This window comes from Hippocampus bargibanti, linkage group LG13 (assembly GCF_051943395.1).
Source record: "Hippocampus bargibanti isolate YZ-2025 linkage group LG13, ASM5194339v1, whole genome shotgun sequence".
Taxonomy (NCBI): Eukaryota; Metazoa; Chordata; class Actinopteri; order Syngnathiformes; family Syngnathidae; genus Hippocampus; species Hippocampus bargibanti.
In genome coordinates, this window is record NC_142746.1 from 1,402,614 (window position 1) to 1,421,315 (window position 18,702).

At 44.8% G+C, this 18,702-nt stretch overlaps 1 protein-coding gene across 1 annotated transcript in view; it reads left to right on the top strand.

Annotated features, from left to right (window-relative positions):
* Nucleotides 1-18,702, top strand: part of camkmt (calmodulin-lysine N-methyltransferase) — a 121,545-nt gene that overhangs the window by 85,190 nt on the left and 17,653 nt on the right. Inside the window, exons 4-7 of the mRNA XM_089011538.1 lie at nucleotides 9,180-9,240; nucleotides 11,190-11,241; nucleotides 14,415-14,478; nucleotides 18,227-18,293. Of these exons, the coding sequence (XP_088867664.1) occupies nucleotides 9,180-9,240; nucleotides 11,190-11,241; nucleotides 14,415-14,478; nucleotides 18,227-18,293 (244 nt within the window). The remainder of the gene's footprint in view (nucleotides 1-9,179; nucleotides 9,241-11,189; nucleotides 11,242-14,414; nucleotides 14,479-18,226; nucleotides 18,294-18,702) is intronic.

The following is an 18,702-nucleotide window of genomic DNA, read 5'->3' on the forward strand; positions in this document are numbered from 1 at the left end:
CCGCTTTAGTCTTAGTAGGGTCGGCCCTGAGCTGCCCCCGCTACACGACAAACCCTAGGAAGGACAGAGAGCGGACATGGAACTCGCACTTCTCTGCCTTCACGTAGAGCCGGTTTTGCAGGAGCCGCGCCAGGACCCGTCGGACGTGTTGCCGGTGCTCCTCTGCAGAACGAGAGAAAATAAGAATGTCATCCAGATAAACGAAAACAAAAACATTGAGGAAGTCCCTGAGCACATCGTTGATAAGATTTTGGAATACGGCGGGAGCGTTCGTGAGTCCGAACGGCATCACCAGATATTCAAAATGTCCTAATGGTGTTTTAAATGCAGTTTTCCATTCGTCCCCCTCCCGGATGCGGACCAAGTGGTACGCACTGCGGAGGTCTAATTTAGAAAAAATGGTTGCAGACTGAAGGGGCGTGAAGGCTGAGTCCATGAGGGGGAGGGGGTATTTGTTACGGATGGTGATGTCGTTCAGACTCCGATAATCGACACATGGACGCAGGGTTCCGTCCTTCTTGTCAATAAAGAAGAACCCTGCGCCCAGCGGAGACCGAGACGGCCTAATGAGTCCCGCCGCGAGGGAGGAGTCTATGTAAGTGCTCAGGGCTTCCCGTTCCGGTTGTGAGATGTGGAAAAGTCTGGAGTCCGGTAATGGAGCCCCTGGCTGCAAGTCAATAGCACAGTCATACGGTCGGTGGGGCGGCAGGGATTGGGCGTTGTCCTTGCTGAACACCTCCCGCAGGTCGTGGTAGCAGTGTGGCACGCCCTTGAGGCAGATGGCCTCCGGCGGTCCACCGCGGGAGGCGTCTCGCCCTGCCGTAGCCGACCGTAGGCAGTTGGCGTAGCAGTAGGGGCTCCAGCCCTGAATGGTGGGGCCCTCCCAGGAGATTGACGGGTCGTGGGTATTGAGCCAGGGGAGACCCAATACCAACGGCGCATTCCGGGAGGGCATAACTAAAAATTGGCGGTGCTCGACGTGGTTCCCCGCCACCCGGAGTTTGAGCGGGGCCGTGAGGTGGGTGACTCGGGCCAACAGTCTGCCGTCCAGGTCGACCATCTCCTTAGGGGGGTGGAGATTGATCAGCTGGCAGCCCAACGAGTCCGCCAGCTGGGGGTCAATGATGCACCCGTCGGCCCCAGAGTCCACTAGGGCCCGCACGGTTTGGGAGCTGGACGGGCCGATTAATTCGCTGTCCAGCTCCAACCGCGTAACGGGGGTAGTGGATTTGACCTCCAGAGGTCGCTGTGGTCGCCGTCTTGCCGGGGACTTGCGTGGACCTGAGGTCTTCGCCTGGGGGCCTTGGGTGCGACGAGCCCCGGGGGTGGTGTGGTCGTTCCCCCCCCCTACGATCATGGGTTCGGGGGATTCCTCCAGGCGCCGCACACGCTCGCTGCCGGGTGTGGGAGATCTGGACCGGCTGCGTGGCTGTCTGGGCCGTCGGCCGCGCTGCTCCCTCTGTCGCTCCCGAAGGCGGTGATCCAGGCCGATGACGATGGCGACCAGGTCGTCGAAGGTGGTGCCCGCGTCGCGGGTAGCCAACTCGTCCTTGAGGTCGGTGTTCAATCCGCGACGAAACACCCCCCTCAACGCTCGGTCGCCGTAGCCGCTGCCAGCGGCCCGGATGCGGAAGTCGACGGAGTATTCCGCGGCTGAACGGGCCCCTTGGACGCAGTCCAGTAATCTCCCCTCCGCTTCGGACTCCGTCACCGGGTGATGGAAAACCCGGCGTAACTCGGCGACGAAGTCCGGATACGAGGTGCGCAGCTCCGGTCGGGATTCTCGGATGGCCAGCACCCACGTCTCGGCTTCTCCCGTGAGCAGGCTGGTGATGAAGGCTACCTTCGCCTCATCGCTAACGCAGGCGTATGGATGTTGCTCAAACACGAGCGTGCACTGCATTAAAAACTGAGCGCAACGCCCGGTCTCGCCTGCGTAGCGGGAGGGAAGGGGAAATTGAGGAGCGTGCCTACTCACGGGCGGGGAAGACTTGATCGTGAGAGCGGAAATGCGTGCCTCAGCCGCCTCGAAGCGTTGAGCCAGCCTGGTGGTAATTTGGCTGATTTCCGCGATGGCTCGGGCCAGCTGGCTTGAACGCTCCGCTTGCTCGGTGAGGGCGGCGAGATATCTGTCTTCGCCGGCGGGATCCATGGTTGGTCGGAGTATTATGTCACGTCACTTGAGGCTCGAGGGCTGGGCTCGAGTGACGAAAGGAAAGCGGGGGGTGTGGATCCGAAATACACGGCGAGACAGATACTCGTATACAAAAGTCTTTACTGAGGCACGCATAAAAAAGGACAGCAGGATGAGGTGAGTGAGGGAGATCGGTGACAGCTGATCTGACGGCACGGAAGTCCAGGATGGCTTTCAGAATACTCCGACGGCGCCAGAATGGCGCGATCGGTAGATATAGTCAGAAGGCACAATCAAGGGAATGACAGTCAGCTGTGGGGACCCAGGTGCGTGATGATGGGAGGGGCCGTCTCCCGGGAGCAGCGGAGGAGGTGACAGGAGGGGCGGGGCGCGCCCAGGACGGCGACGAGATGTGACAGGTGGGGTGAGGTTCAATTTGGATCGTTCATACAACAGCCTATTTAGGCAAAATAGGATTAGGAATACTGATGATGTCATACCGGTGGAAGTGGGACATTCAGGCCAGTCGTTAGTCAGAACAATAGGAACAATCAGTGGAATGGCAGGGAGTAGTCCTCTGCTCCCTTCAACCTGAGAGCAGGGACCTGTCATAGCAGAGTCCGGCACCGCCATGTCTGGACAGTAGGAATATATATATATTGGACTTAAATTACCAGTAAGACTTTAGTTTGCTGACGAAGTTTCTTGGATAAGAAGCGAAACGGCCGACACCTTCAAAGAAGTACAGATGACGGCTGAAGAAACCTTTTCATCGATATTATTATTCTTATTATTGGATTCGATTCACCTTTATTAGTCTCACAGTAGAGACATTTACATTTCACAACAGCAAAGTGATGAAAGGAATGAAATTATTATTAAAAGGAATTATTATTATTTTATTATAGATTATTATTTTATTATATACAGTAAAGTCTCGTTATATCGATATCGGATATATCGATAGTCCCGGTTATATCGATATTTTTTCGGACTCCCTTGAATATCGATATAACGAGACTTTACTGTATATTATTATTTGCTATCCATTTGCGATCTATTTCCGATCTACTTGCGATCTCTTAGCGAGCTGGCTAGCTAAGTAGCTGGCTATTCATTAGCTACATGGCTATCTAGCTCATTATTATTATTATTACATATCTATTAGGTAGCTAGCTAGCTAGCAATGTAGCCACAAGGGGGCACAAGCCAGTGTCTTATTGTGACGGTCCCAAGCCCGGATAAATACAGAGAGTTGTGTCAGGAAGGGCCTCTGACTATTTTTTTTTTGCCAAATCAAATATGCGAATCAAACCTCTGAATCCCATACCGGATCGGTCGAGGCCCGGGTTAACAACGACTGCCATTTGTACTGTTGACCTTCAGGGTGCCAGTGGAAATTGACTACTGTTGGTCGAAGAAGGAGAGGAGGGAGGTGTGCCTGGAGGAAAAGAGAGAAATGGAACGCCAAGAGTATACAACTAAGTGTAGGAACTTTGAAGGTAGGAACAATGACAGGTAAAGGGAGAGAGCTGGTTGACATGATGCAGAGAAGGAAGGTAGACATACTGTGTGTCCAGGAGACCAGGTGGAAAGGGAGCAAGGCTAGAAGCTTCGGGTCAGGGTTTAAGTTGTTCTATCATGGTGAAGACAGAAAGAGAAATGGAGTTGGGGTTATCTTAAAAGAGGAGTTTGTTAGGAATGTCTTAGAAGTAAAAAGAGTATCAGATAAAATGATGAGTCTGAAGCTAGAATTTGAACGCTGAAGGACAGATGGTGGTTGACTTTGCTAAGAGAATGGAAATGGCTATTGTGAATACTTTCTTTCAGAAGAGACAGGAACATAGGGTGGCCTATAAGAGTGGAGGCAGAAGTACACAGGTAGACTACATTTTGTGTCAACGGCGCCATCTAAAGGAAATCAGTGACTGCAAAGTAGTGGTTGGTGAGAGTGTAGCTAGACAGCATAGGTTGGTGGTGTGTAGGATGACGCTGGCAGTGAGGAAGATGAAGAAACCAAAGGCTGAAGTGAGGACAAAATGGTGTAAGTTGAAAAAGTAAGAGTTTTGCATGACATTTAGGAAGGAGGTAAGACAAGCACTGGGTGGGCAAGATGTCTTTCCAGTTGACTGGCAAACTACAGCGAACATAATCAGGTCGGACACAGGAAGGAAAGTGCTTGGTGTATCGAGTGGAAGAAAGGTAGATAATGCGACTTGGTGGTGGAATGGGGAGGTGCAGGAGTGTATACAGAGAAAGAGGTTAGCAAAGAAGACGTGGGACACTGAGAGGACGGACGAGAGTCGACAGCAGTACAAGGAGATGCAGCGCACAGTAAAAGTAAAGGTGGCAAAGGCCAAACAAGAGGCCTATGATGACTTGTGTCCTCGGCTGGACAGCAAGGAAGGTGAGACTGATCTTTACAGGCTGTAGAGACAGAGAGACAAAGATGGTAAGGACCTGCAGCGGGTTTGAGTGATTAAGGATAGAGATGGCAATGTATTAACAGGTGCCAATAGTGTGATGGTAAGATGGAAAGAGTACTTTGAAGAATTGATGAATGAGGAAAATGAGAAGGAACAAAGAGTAGAAGACGTGACTGTTGTGGACCAAGACGAAGGGGGGAAAGGCACTCGGGCCTTATGATTTACCAATCGAGGTATGGAAGTGTCTTGGAGAGGTGGCGGTGGTGTTCCTGGCTGGGTTATTCAACAAGATCTTAGATGGTGAACAGATGCCTGAAGAATGGAGACGAAGTGTACTCGTGCCCATTATTAAGAACAAAGGAGATGTATAGAGTTGTACTAATTACAGAGGAATAAAGTTGATGAGCCATACAATGAAACTCTGGGAAAGAGTAGTTGAAGCTAGACTAAGAGCAGAAGTGAACATTTGTGAGCAGCAGTATGGCTTCATGCCAAAAAAGAGGACGACAGATGCAGTGTTTGCTTGAAGAATGCTGATAGGGAAGTACAGAGAAGGTCAGAAGGAATTGCATTGTGCCTTTGTAGATCTGGAGAAAGCATATGACAGAGTGACGGAAAAGTATGTCAGAGCGGTACAAGACATGTATCATGACTGTAAGACAGTTGTGAGGTGTGCTGTCGGTGTGACGGAGGAATTTAAGGTGGAGGTGGGACTCCACCAGGGGTCAGCTCTGAGCCCCTTCTTGTTTGCTATGGTGATGGACAGGCTGACAGACGATGTTAGACAAGAATCTCCTTGGACCATGATGTTTGCAGATGACATTGTGATCTGTAGCGAGAATGGGGAACAGGTGGCGGAGAAACTCGAGATGTGGAGATATGCCCTGGAAAGTACAGGAATGAAGATCAGTCGCAGTAAGACGGAATATATGTGTGTGAATGAGAGGGATCCAAGTGCAAGAGTGATGCTACAGGGAGAAGAGATAAAGAAGGTGTTTAAGTACTTGGGGTCAACTGTCCAGAGCAATGGAGAGTGTGGAAAAGAGGTGAAGAAGCGTGTCCAGTTCTATCTGAGTTACTTCTGGGGTTGAGTGAACACTGGTGCGTGTGGCTGCCGCTGCTCACCCACAGAAAATCCTGTGACTGTAAAGTGACCTTGAGAGTTTTGAAAGGTGCTTAGAAATGAAATGTATTATTATTATTATTATTATTATTATTATTATTATTATTATTATTTGCTATCCATTTGCTATACGTCTGTGTAAGCTCTCAGTCGTACAGGAGTGGTCCATCGATGAGAAGGTTTCTTCAGCCGTCATCTGTACAAAAGTGACTTTTGTACAGATGACGGCTGAAGAAACCTTCTCATCGATATCCATTTGCTACCTATTTCCTATCTACTTGCTAGCTATGTAGCTCGCTATTTATTAGCTATATGGCTACCTCGCTCGTTTGCTAACTGTCTAGCTGGCTATCTATTAGCTATCTGTTAGCTAGCTATCTAGCTTTCTATCTATTTGAGTTCCTTCCGTGTTGAGTGAACACTGGCGCGTGTGGCTGCCGCTGCTCACCCACAGAAAAAAAAATATCATGTGACTGAAAAGTGACCTTAGGGGCTTCGAAATAAAATGTATTATTACTATTATTATTATTATTTCAAGCTAGCTTTAAAAAAAAGTCTCCATCTTTGAAAAATGGCGAGCCAAAATAAAAACGTTGCAATTTGATCCCCGCCAGCGTACGACTGGATCGGAGTGGCCTTGCATATCAACGGTGAGAGTGGCGATGCATTTGCACGCCAATCGATACGCCGGTCGTGGCCCGCGGGAGACGGACGGCGCCGTTCCAAATGTCAGCACGTTCAAAGCGTTTGTACGTACGTGAACGTTTCTCGCCATGCGCCCGTTTGGACACTTTATCAATAGTGGCGATTAAATCCTGCTGGCCCATCGGCCCATCATGGCAAGCGTGCGAGGATGATGCCCCCCCTCCATCTCACCGCCATCCGGCCCGCGACTTGAAGATCGCGGCGTTTGTAAGCCGCTTATTATATTGACCGCCCACCCACCCTCTCTCCGCCAGATGCCCCCTTCCCCCCTTTGACAATTTTTGCTTGACTCTTCATTCGCTCACTTTTCAAGCAGCGGCAAGCATTCGCACTTTGTTGTGATCACACACGAGCGCCGAAGTGCGGAAGCCAAAAAGACTCCGACGACGCCAGATAGACAAAGTTTTATTCAAACGAACGTTTGCCTATTTTAGTGCCAAGGTGCCAAAGTGTGGGTGTGAGTACGCTCGCGTGTGCTTGTGTGAGGTGTTTGTGTGTGTGAGAGAGAGTAAGAGAGAGAGAGATAGATCAAGAGAGAGAGACAGAGAGAAATAGAGAGAGACAGACAGAGAGAAATAGAGAGAGACAGAGAAAGAGAGAGAGAATGAGAGTTAGGAAAAGAGAGAGGAGATAGAGAGAGAGAGAGAGAGAGAGAGAGAGAGAGAGAGAGAGAGAGAGAGAGAGAGAGAGAGAGATAGACAGAGACACAGAGAGGGAGAGAGAGAGAAATAGAGAGGGAGAAAAAAAGAGAGAGAGGAAAAGAGAGAATGAGAGAGAATGAGAGAGAGAGAGAGAGACAGAGAGGGAGAGAGAGAGAAATAGAGAGGGAGAGAGAGAGAGAGACACAGAGAGGGAGAAAAAAAGAGAGAAAGAGAGAATGAGAGAGAGAGAGAGAGGGAGAGAGAGAGAAATAGAGAGGGAGAAAAAAAGAGAGAAAGAGAGAATGAGAGAGAGAGAGAGAGAGAGAGAGAGAGAGAGAGAGAGAGAGGGATAGAGAGAGAAATAGAGAGGGAGAAAAAAAGAGAGAAAGAGAGAATGAGAGAGAGAGAGAGAGAGAGAGAGAGAGAGAGAGAGAGAGAGAGAGAGAGAGAGAGAGAGAGAGAGAGAGAGAGAGAGAGAGAGAGAGAGAGAGAGAGAGAGAGAGAGAGAGAGAGAGAAGGTCCACTGGGCGGTAATGACGCCATGCACGCAGGCCTATGTGGCTTATCACCTAGCGTCAGGCCTTCTCCTTCTGCTGTGCATGAAACACACACTCGGAGGCTCTGCTTAGGCCCGTTATGTCAATCACACACACACACACACACACGATCGAGCGTGCATGGTGAGGATTTAGGACAAACAAACAGACAGACAGACAGACAGACAGATGTGCAAAAAGAAGAAAACTTGGATGACGACAAGCAAAGTCAAAGTTTATTGTCAAAGATGCTAATATGCATGACATACAGCACAGATGAAATGACTGTCCTATCGGACCCAGCGTGCAAGGCACTTAGAATGACTTTAACAAACATAATAAACATGAAAACAAGAAAGCAGGGAAAACAAATGCAGCATCCTGTTGGTTATTGGGAGCGGTCGTCGCCTGCTATGGCTAATTTATGGCTAATTTGTGGCTAATTTCTATCTACAGTAAAGTCTCGTTATATCGATATCGGATATATCGATAGTCCCGGTTATATCGATATTTTTTCGGACTCCCTTGAATATCGATATAACGAGACTTTACTGTATTTGAGTTACTTCCGGTTTGGGTGATTATTAGCTAACTCTTAGCTAGCTATCTAGCTTTCTATCTATGTGAGTTACTTCCGGGTTGAGTGATTATTAGCAAACTCTTAGCTAGCTGGCTTTCTATCTGTTTGAGTTACTTCTGGGTTGAGTGATTATTAGCTAACTCATAGTTATCGAGCTAGCTTTCTATCTATTTGAGTTACTTCCGGGTTGAGTGATTATTAGATAACTCTTAGCTATCTAGATAGCTTTCTATCTATTGGAGTTACTTCCGGATTGAGTGATTATTAGCTAACTCTTAGCTAGTTAGCTAGCTTTTTATCTATTTGAGTTACTTCCAGGTTGAGTGATTATTAGCTAACTCTTAGCTAGCTAGATAGCTTTCTATCTATTTGAGTTACTTCCGGGTTGAGTGATTATTAGATAACTCTTAGCTATCTAGATAGCTTTCTATCTATTGGAGTTACTTCCGGGTTGAATGATTATTTGCGAACTCTAAACTAGCTAGCTTTCTATGTATTTGAGTTACTTCCGGGTTGAATGATTATTAGCTATCTCATAGCTATCTAGCTAGCTTTCTATCTAAGGAGTGGTATCAAATATCAGGAGTCCAAGATGGCGCCCGAGTAGGCAGCCATCAGCAAGTTGTGTCATGAGACTTTTTTTTGTAGTTTTAGTCTTGTTTTCGTGTTTTCTTTTGTCACTTTGTGTTGTTGTGCGTTGTGTGGAACGGATACGGATTGTTTTTCAGCATTTTTGGCCATGCACCTTTTCGGCAGCATGAATATGCCAGTAATGTTTTTGAATGGGAGGAATGTCGGTGCCATTTGACTATCATTACTGGACAGCTCTGGGGCCATTCTGCTTTTTTGCGGCTGTAATGGGCAGCATCTTCACAGCCCAGCTTTGTTCAGCAGAAAGGTCGGTGCTGTTGGTGTAAAGTGATCTTGAGAGTTTTGAAAGGCGCTTATAAATTCAATGTATTATTTATTATTTATTATTTATTATTATTATTATTATTATTAATGGCAAACTTTTGCTGTGTTTGTGTTTGCAGGTGTGTGGCCATCCGAGGAAGCCATGGCTCATTACTGCCTGCGCAACCGCCACATGTTCACGTAAGTTTGCCACCAGTCTGTCGAACAATCGATCAATCAATTAATTTTCAGTCCAATATCGTAGATTGAATTGTCACTGGGGTATATGTGAATTCGGCTCTTTTTAGAGAGCCGGTTCTTTTGGCTCGGCTCACTAAAAAGACCTGGATTGCTCTTTCGGCTCCTAAATGGCTCTTCAGTGCTTAAATTAATTTAGTATCAAAAATAAGGTCAAATGACAATGATACTTGGGTTTTCCACCGTAATCCATTCTACAAACTAGTTTGAGAGACAGAGATTTTTGTATCTTCCAATGTTAATGTTAAAATTGGTAAAAATAAAATAATAATAATAAAATAATAATAATAAAATAATACATGTTGGATTTTATAGTATTTTTATATTTTTATAGTATTTTACAAATGACCTGCTCTTTTACTACGCGTGTGTACAGTTTATGCTGTAAAATAGATAAAAAAACGCTTCTAAAAAGTTGTTTTCGAGACGAATTAATTTTTTTTACAGAGATTATAATGGGAAGTGCTGATTCGGTTTTTGAAACTTATTTGTTCAAAAACCGAATGAGCACTTCCCATTATAATCTATGTAGAAATTGATGAAAATAAAACATATTACATGTTTGTTTTTTTCACATTTTACAAATGACCTGCTCTTTTATTACGCTGGTGTACAGTGTATGCAGTAAAATAGTTAAAAGGCGCTTTTAAAAACTTGTTTTCGAGATTTGGGACAAATTAATTTTTTTAACCTAGATTATAATGGGAAGTGCTCATTCAGTTTTGAAACTGATTTGTTCAAAAACCGAATGAGCATTTCCCATTATTACCTATGTAAAAATTGGTGAAAATAAACCATATTACGTTTGTTTATATAGTATTTTAAGCGCTCATTCGGTTATTGAAACTGATTTTTTCAAAAACCGAATCAGCACTTTCCATTATAATCTATGTAAAAAAAACTAATTTGTCCCAAGTTTAGAAAACAACTTTTTAAAAGTGCTTTTTAAACTATTTTACAGCATAAACTGTACCTACCCCGGCTGTCTTTGGGCAGTAGGCCGGGGGACACCATGGACCAGTTGCTAGCCAATCACAGGGCAGACTAACTTTTCAAACCAACCTCTGCTAGCTAGCTAGCTAGCTAGCAGGTTGAGGGAACGCTGGCGCGTGTGGCTGCCGCTGCTCACCCGAAGAAAAAATATCCTGTGACTGTAGTGTCATGGAGAGTTTTTAAAGGCGCTTATAAATGAAATGAATTATTATTATTACTGTACCTATTAGTTAGCTTTCTATCTATTTGAGTTACTTACGGATTGAGTGAACGCTGGCGCGTGTGGCTGACGCTTATTATTATTATTATTATTATTATTATTATTATTATTATTATTATTATTGTTATTATTGTCATGATAATTGTTATTATTATTATTGTTATTATTGTCATGATTATTATTATTATTATTATAAATCAGACTCTTGAGGACAAATGCTAGCTAGGATTTAGTCATTCATTTCAAAGAGCCGGTTTGTTTGCAAATGACACATTGCTAATTGTCCCAATTACCAATCGATTAAAGTTAAAAAAAAATAATATGTTATTTTCCTTGAAGGCTTTAAAGTCAAATCAGAGACAGGTGAGCCTTGAGCACCCGCGTTTCATATGGCTTATTACAAATGACGGCTGGTGGGGCGTCACCCTGTGATCCCCCTTTTTTTCACCTTCAAGAGGGGCAGGTGCGGGTTCGGGGGGCTATTGATTATCGGGTGGCAAAGTGAAGGTCAGTGAGACAGAAAGAGGAAGGGGAGGTGGGGAGTGGGGGGGGGGATGATGAAGACGGCCGGGATGAAAGCGGGCGAGGAGAGGAAGGACGGATGAAAGGCCGTCTGTCAATCAAACTGTCAAAATAGCAAAGTCGTCAAGTGAACGTCTTCTCGTCTGCCTCCACTCAGGGGCGCCGTTTGCGAATTAGGAGGAGGGATGACCTGCCTGGCCGGACTCATGGTAAGTTGTCATTGGTCGCTTCATCAACGAGGGAAACATTTGACGGATTGATGATTCAGTTGGAAAATTGCCCACAACCCATCCGGGCGACGGCGATCGGAACCCCGAAGATCCGTATGGCGATCGGCAGCATCAAAGCCACGTCGGACTCTTAAAGACAAAAAAGACAAAGAAACATTCTCCTGTATTGTCAGACAGTCCCTGCTTCATCAGATTTTATCATTTCTACCTAGCTAGCTATCTAATTGCTATCTATTTGCTATATATTAGCTAGGTAGCTAGTTAGCTATTAATTATCTATTAGTTAGCGAGCTAACTTTCTATCTATTTGAGTGAACGCTGGCTCGTGTTGCTATCTACCTAGCTAGCTATATATTTGCTATCTATTAGCTATCTAGCTAGCTATTAGTTATATATTAGCTAGTTAGCTAACTTTCTATTTCAGTTCTTCCGGGTTGAGTGAACGCTGGCGTATGTGGCTGCCGCTGCTCACCCGCAGAAAAACGGATCCTGTGACTGTAAAGTGACCTTGAGAGTTTTGAAAGGCGCTAAAAATGAAATTTATTATTATTATTATTATTATTATTATTATTATCAAACAAGTGTGTCACCCCGCTGAGCTTTTCTAATCAGGACTTAAGATATTAAAGGAAGGGGTGGTAGTAGACTACAGTGAGACCTCAACTTACAAACACCTCAACTTACAAACTTTTTGTCTTACAAACGTCAAATTTATGAAAATTAAACCTTATAATAAGCACTATTTTCATAATACACACCCACCACGGCTGGCGGAGTGATCTTCGGCGGAAGCACACGACCGAACGGCACCAGAGGTTAAGTTACCAACAGTCCTTATGGAAGGTGACTCTCCTTCCATAAGCCATCAACGACCATCCAAAAGGTAAATAAAACTTTATTTTACAGCACAGTTTATTTCTTTAATTACAGTCCTCATGTAATGCGCCTCTCTTTCCAAACAGCAATTCCCTTTGACCTTCGACCTCCAACGCCAAGTGACTTTATGATACAATGCAGTGTATTTATTTCATTACAATACAATAGCACATTTATTATACATAGAATAAGGTATGTTGTGTCTAGTTTTAAGGCTTATTTAGTTGAAAAGTATATTTTATGGAAACCCGGGAACGAATTATTCCCATTTTAATGGTTTCCTATGGGAATTACTTTTTTGAGATACACACTTTTCGCCTTACACACACTGTCTGGGAACCAATTAAGTTCGTAAGTTGAGGTCTCACTGTACTCGTATTCCGGATGGTTCCGCAGCTGAGCCTTGAGCCTGCAGGTTGCTTTCAAAACTGGGCGCAGATGCTACCAATGGCGTCGCTATTTGCTGTTAGCGGCCTGCAGGGTGTGTGTGTGTGTGCGTGTCGGCATGCTTCACATCTGACTTTTCTTTCTTGTCGGCGTGCGGCGCGCTTACAGATAACGGCGCCTGGGCTTTGTATGCATGCAAAGCGACACGCTAAGCGACAGCCCGATACAAAAAAAAGGAGTGATGTCTTCAGAAAGTGGCAGAGAGAATGCGAAAAGGGCCTTCGAGTTAAGCACACACCTCTTTATCTACATCTGTCGCACACACACACACACACACACACACACACACACACACACACACACACACACACACAGGCGCTCGCACGATCCACTCTCCGCCTTACCTTTTTTTTTTTCCTTTTTTGTGGTCTCCCTCCTCCGCCGCAAAGTTACGTGAAGGGCATCAGGCAGGCCCGGCGAGCCGAGCGCAGAGTGACAGCGGCGAGCGGGAGCGATGGCTCGGCCCGATAAACAGCCGCCGTCAAATGAAAAGGCTCAGCGTTTGCCGTCACCCCCCCCCCCCTCCTGTCACAATGCAATTACGGAACAGAACGATAGCAAGATAGCGGCCTCCACCGCTAGCCAACGTGATAAAAGTATTGACTGATTTGATTGAATGATTAAAATAATGCAGACATAGAAATGGGGAAAAGATGGCGACGGGGGGGAAGGGGGGTGTGACCACAACTGGGAGGTGCTCTGACGTTGCCCTCGCTTTATTCTATTTAAAGCATAAAGTGTGAGGATTGAGGGCAATTGTCAACCAGTTAGCTAGCTCACTAGTTATCTCGCAAAATTGCTAACAAGCTATATATCTATCTATCCCATGAAATAGCTTCCCACCTGACTTTAAACCATAAAGTGTGGGGATTGAGGGCAATTGTAAACCAGTTAGCTATCTCGCTCACATGCTATCTCGCTCGCTAGCTATCTAAATCGCTAGCTAGCTATGTATTGTATCAATCTATCCCACAAAACAGCTGCCCACTTGACTTTAAAGCAAAACGTGTGAGGATTGAGGGCAATTATTTGTATATCTATCTATCTATCTATCTATCTATCTATCTATCTATCTATCTATCTATCTATCTATCTATCTATCTATCTATCTATCTATCCATCTATTAGCTAGCTAGATGGCAAGTTAGCTATCTATCTATCTATCTATCTATCTATCTATCTATCTATCTATCTATCTATCTATCTATCTATCTATCTATCTATCTATCTATCTATCTATCTATCTATATCTATCCATCCATCTATTAGCTAGCTCGATGGCAAGTTAGCTATATCTATCTATCTATCTATCTATCTATCTATCTATCTATCTATCTATCTATCTATCTATCTGTCTGTCTGTCTGTCTGTCTGTCTGTCTGTCTGTCTGTCTGTCTGTCTGTCTGTCTGTCCGTCTGTCTAGCTATTAGCTAGCTGGCTCACTTTATATATATATATATGTTTTTCCGGGTTGAGTGAACGTTGAACGCCTAGCTAGCTATTTGCTATTTATTTTCTAGGAGCTTTCTGTCTGTCTGGATGGCTATCTCGCTAGCTAGCTATTATCAATCTGGCTCACTGGATAGCTATCTAGCTGACTTGCTATTAGCTATTAGCTAGATGGCTCTTTTGCTAGCTAGCTATTAGCTAGCTGGCTCGCTTTCTATCTCTATGAGTTACTTCCGGGTTGAGTGAACGCTAACGCATTTGGCTGCCGCTGCTCACCCACAGAAAAACTTATCCTGTGACTGTAAAGTGACCTTGAGAGTTTTGAAGGGCGCTTAGAAATGAAATGTATTATTATTCTTATTTTTTTTATTTTTTTTCAGGTGGCCGTGTCTGCTGACGCCAAGGAGGTGCTGCTAACGGATGGCAACGACCAGTGCGTGGATAGTATCCTTTGGCGTCCTGCAGGGAAGCTTCCTCTGCACCTTTTCTTTTGATTCCAATTAGCCAAAAGCGCTAACGTTATTGGGGGGTTCCTGCTAAATCATGTGTAGGTTGTCGTCCATCCTTCCATCCGTCTTGGCGACCTTTCCCGTCCCGTCGTCGGCATTCCTGTTGCCTTTCTCGTCTGTTTCTGGCGTTTCGCCGCCACTACGCTAATAAACAAAAAACAGGTTTTGTCGCCACAAAAGCAGGAAATGTCGAAAAATGCGCATTTTGACCGGCGCCTTTCCAAATTTAGCCATGCTTACAATATCTGTACTGTATTGTTGGCTGCAAACAATAACAGCCGCACAGCCGCTAGCTCGCCGCAACAACATTGACCCACCCGCTTTGTTTTATCCGAACAAAAACATTGTCGGGAGGATTTCTGCTCTTGTGCGAATGGCACATGGAAGCAGATTTGCGTGAACGCGACTCAGAGAAATATTTGACCTCATTTGTAGCGTCCGCGACGCTACGACCTTTAAGCGATCAATCATTTGAAAAAAATAAATAAAATCAATGGAAATATTCCCGATTGATGGTTGCTCGCAAAAGATGGCCGCCCCTATCGTTTGCTGCAATGCCCGATAGGAACCGCAAGGCTTGCCGGTGATGGGATTACAGTAAACCGTTGTCATCGCCCGCATAGCACGTCGATGCGCTTGCCTGTATGTCAGTCTGTACGTGCGGTCCCTCCAACCGCCCCCGCCCTCCGCTGATGTACGGTAGAGCCGTCGCTCACCCTTTTGTCCGTATTTTTCCGTCCGTATTCCCATTGGAGTATACAGTGATACATCAGTTTACGAACGCTTTGCCTAATGAGCATTAAATTTCCGAGAATATAATCTTGGCATACGCACTAGTTTTTGGCGGACAAACCAAACCACACGGAGCGCCACGGCGGTTGGCGGACTAGTTTCCCACACCCCCTTTCTTTGAGTGCAGACGTTGTTTGTTATTGAGTAGAGTACTTTTGCTATTATGGAAGCGAAAAAGACCCCACCACAGGCTAGTGTTAAACCGAAGAGGATGCAAAAGAAAATGACGGTCGAGCAGAAGAAGGAGATATTCGAAAAACACGAACGAGGTGTGCGTTTGTGTGATTTACCATCCCAGTACCAGTACGCTAAGTCGACCATTGCTACCATCCATTGACTACGACCATCACAAAGGTAAATAAAACAACTTTATTTTACAAAACAGTTTATTTCTTTAATTACAATCAAATACCACATTTATTATACATAAAATAATGTATATTTTGTGTAGTTTGTAAGGCTTATTTAGTAGAAAATTATGTTTTATGGGGACCTGGGAACAGATTATTCTCATCTTCATGGTTTCTTATGGGAAATTAATGTTTGGAAGACAAACTTTTCGCCTTACACACACTTTCTGGGAACCAATTAAGTTCGTAAACTGAGGTATCACTGTAGTATACAATCAACCAAACATTTCATAATCAATCTCGTTTGAAAAGTACAAAGAATTTTAGAGCATTGTTAGCAACTTCAAATATACACAGCTAGCTAACCTTCATTCAGATGGCTAAGGGTGTGGCTAAGGGTGTTTCTGTGTTGTCTAAGCAACGGTCTGAGTCAATAGAAGAGGTTGAAAAACTTCTGTTGATTTGGATTACCGAAAAGCAGCTAGCAGGGGACAGTGTGAGTGAGGATATTATCGCAGAGAAAGCACGGCAACCTCACTCTGATATTATCCACAGGCAATTACATCAACGACCATCACAAAGCCCAATAATACGACTTTATTATACTGTACAGTTTATTTCTTTAATTACAATACCATATCACATTTATTATACATAAAACAAGGTCTGTTTTGTGTAGTTTTTAAGGCTTATTTCGTAGAAAAGTGTTTTATGGGCACCCGGGAACGGATTATTCTCATTTAATGGTTTCTTATGGGAAATTAATGTTTGGAAGACGAACTTTTCACATTACACACGCTTTCTGGGAAGCAATTAAGTTTGTGAGCTGAGGTATCACTGTATAGTATCACTCACTGCTAGTTAGCTAGCCGCCGGCCAGAGCTAGCTCACTGTATCGGTAGCAATCTCGCGCGGTTCTCGGTCGTCCCCGCTCGTCGTCACCCGTCGTCGTTTTTCTCGATTGGTTTTGTCTCTTTAAAAACGAGCAAATTCCAATTGAACTGCGGCGCGACTCGGCACGCCGGTGGCTGTATTTTTCGGCGGGTCGACATCCATCGGCCCGCTTTGCTGCGCTCGTGCGGGTTAAAAGCTTTTCAATTGATCCGGCGAGGGGCAATGGGGGGGATTGGGGAGGGGGACAAGGGTGCACCGCAGTTGAGGGTGGAGTCAAAACCACGACCACACAAAATGAGTTAGGAGTGTGAGGGCCTCCATTTTGGAATGTCTCCCGCGCCCCCGATCATTCATTCCGTCGGCGGCCAATTGTGGGCCAGAAATTCTGGCCCATCACATTGCAATGAATTGATCAGTGACTGGAGTTTTTTTTTCTGTCACCAAAGCTGTTACTGCGCTTATTTATTTATTATGTCAGGCATGAGCTATCTATTAATTATCTATTAGTTAGCTAGCTAACTAACTTTACTTTCTATCTATTTGAGTTATTCCGGGTTGAGTGAATGCTCGTGTTGCTATCTATTAGCTACCTGCCTAGCTAGCTATATATTTGCTATCTATTAGCTATCTAGGTAGCTATTAGTTCTCTATTAGCTAGCTAGCTAATTTTCTATCTTTTTGAGTTATTCCAGGTTGAGTGAACGCTTGCTTGTGTTGCTATCTATTACCTACCTGCCTAGCTAGCTATATATTTGCTATCTATTAGCTATCTAGGTAGCTATTAGTTATCTATTAGCTAGCTAGCTAACTTTCTATCTATTTGAGTTATTCCAGGTTGAGTGAACGCTTGCTCGTGTTGCTATCTATTAACTACCTGCCTAGCTAGCTATATATTTGCTATCTATAAGCTATCTAGGTAGCTATTAGTTATCTATTAGCTAGCTAGCTAACTTTCTATCTATTTGAGTTATTCCAGGTTGAGTGAACGCTTGCTCGTGTTGCTATCTATTAGCTACCTGCCTAGCTAGCTATATATTTGCTATCTATTAGCTATCTAGGTAGCTATTAGTTATCTATTAGCTAGCTAGCTAATTTTCTATCTTTTTGAGTTATTCCGGGTTGAGTGAACGTTTGCTCGTGTTGCTATCTATTAGCTACCTGCCTAGCTAGCTATATATTTGCTATCTATAAGCTATCTAGGTAGCTATTAGTTATCTATTAGCTAGCTAGCTAACTTTCTATCTATTTGAGTTATTCCAGGTTGAGTGAACGCTGGCTCGTGTTGCTAGCTAGTCGTTATCTACTTAGCTAACTATATATTTGCTATATATTAGCTATCTTGCTGGCTATTAGTTATCTATTAGCTAGCTAGCTTTCTATCTATTCGAGTTACTTCCGGGTTGAATGAACGCTGGCGCGTGTGGCTATAAATTGAGTGGCTTGATTGTTTTGAAAGGCGCTTAGAAATTAAATGTATTATTATTATTATAACGTTATTATTATTATTATTATTATTATTATTATTATTATTATTATTATTCACAACCCCTCACACCTATTCGAGTGATTTGCGTTTCTGTGTTGATTGTTGGCCGGTTTTGGGTTTTGCTCCCCTTTTTCAAAGCATCCTTGACGATTGCTCACCAGAGGTGCGAGAAATTGTGGAGAGAAACCAGCGAGCGGGCAAGTTTGGGTCAACGCACGTCTCCACCAGGTGAGGGGGGGCATTGCACCACTCATTTCCGCCATGTTTGAGAGGGCAAATAGGCTCACGGTTCGCAGGTTCCACGTGGCCCATTACCGGCCCAGATTCGCTTTTGTCCTGCCGCACCCAGAAAAAGGCAGCCGTCTGACTTTTTTTTTGCTGATGCGATTGGAGGAAGGAGTGGGAGGGAGTAAGGGGGGATAAGTGGGGGTGGGGGGCGGACCCCCTGTTGCGATCTGGGATTGTGTTTTTTTTTTCCACCGGGCCTAATGTTTTGTTGACAGAGTGTTAAGAACGCTTAATTAATAATCCCGCCAATCTAACAGCGCGAGTGAGGCGAGAGCAAAGAGAAAACGGCTCATTGCGGAGCCCCCCCCCCCCCCCCCCTCCAAATCAAGCCTCCATAGACGGGGAGGGG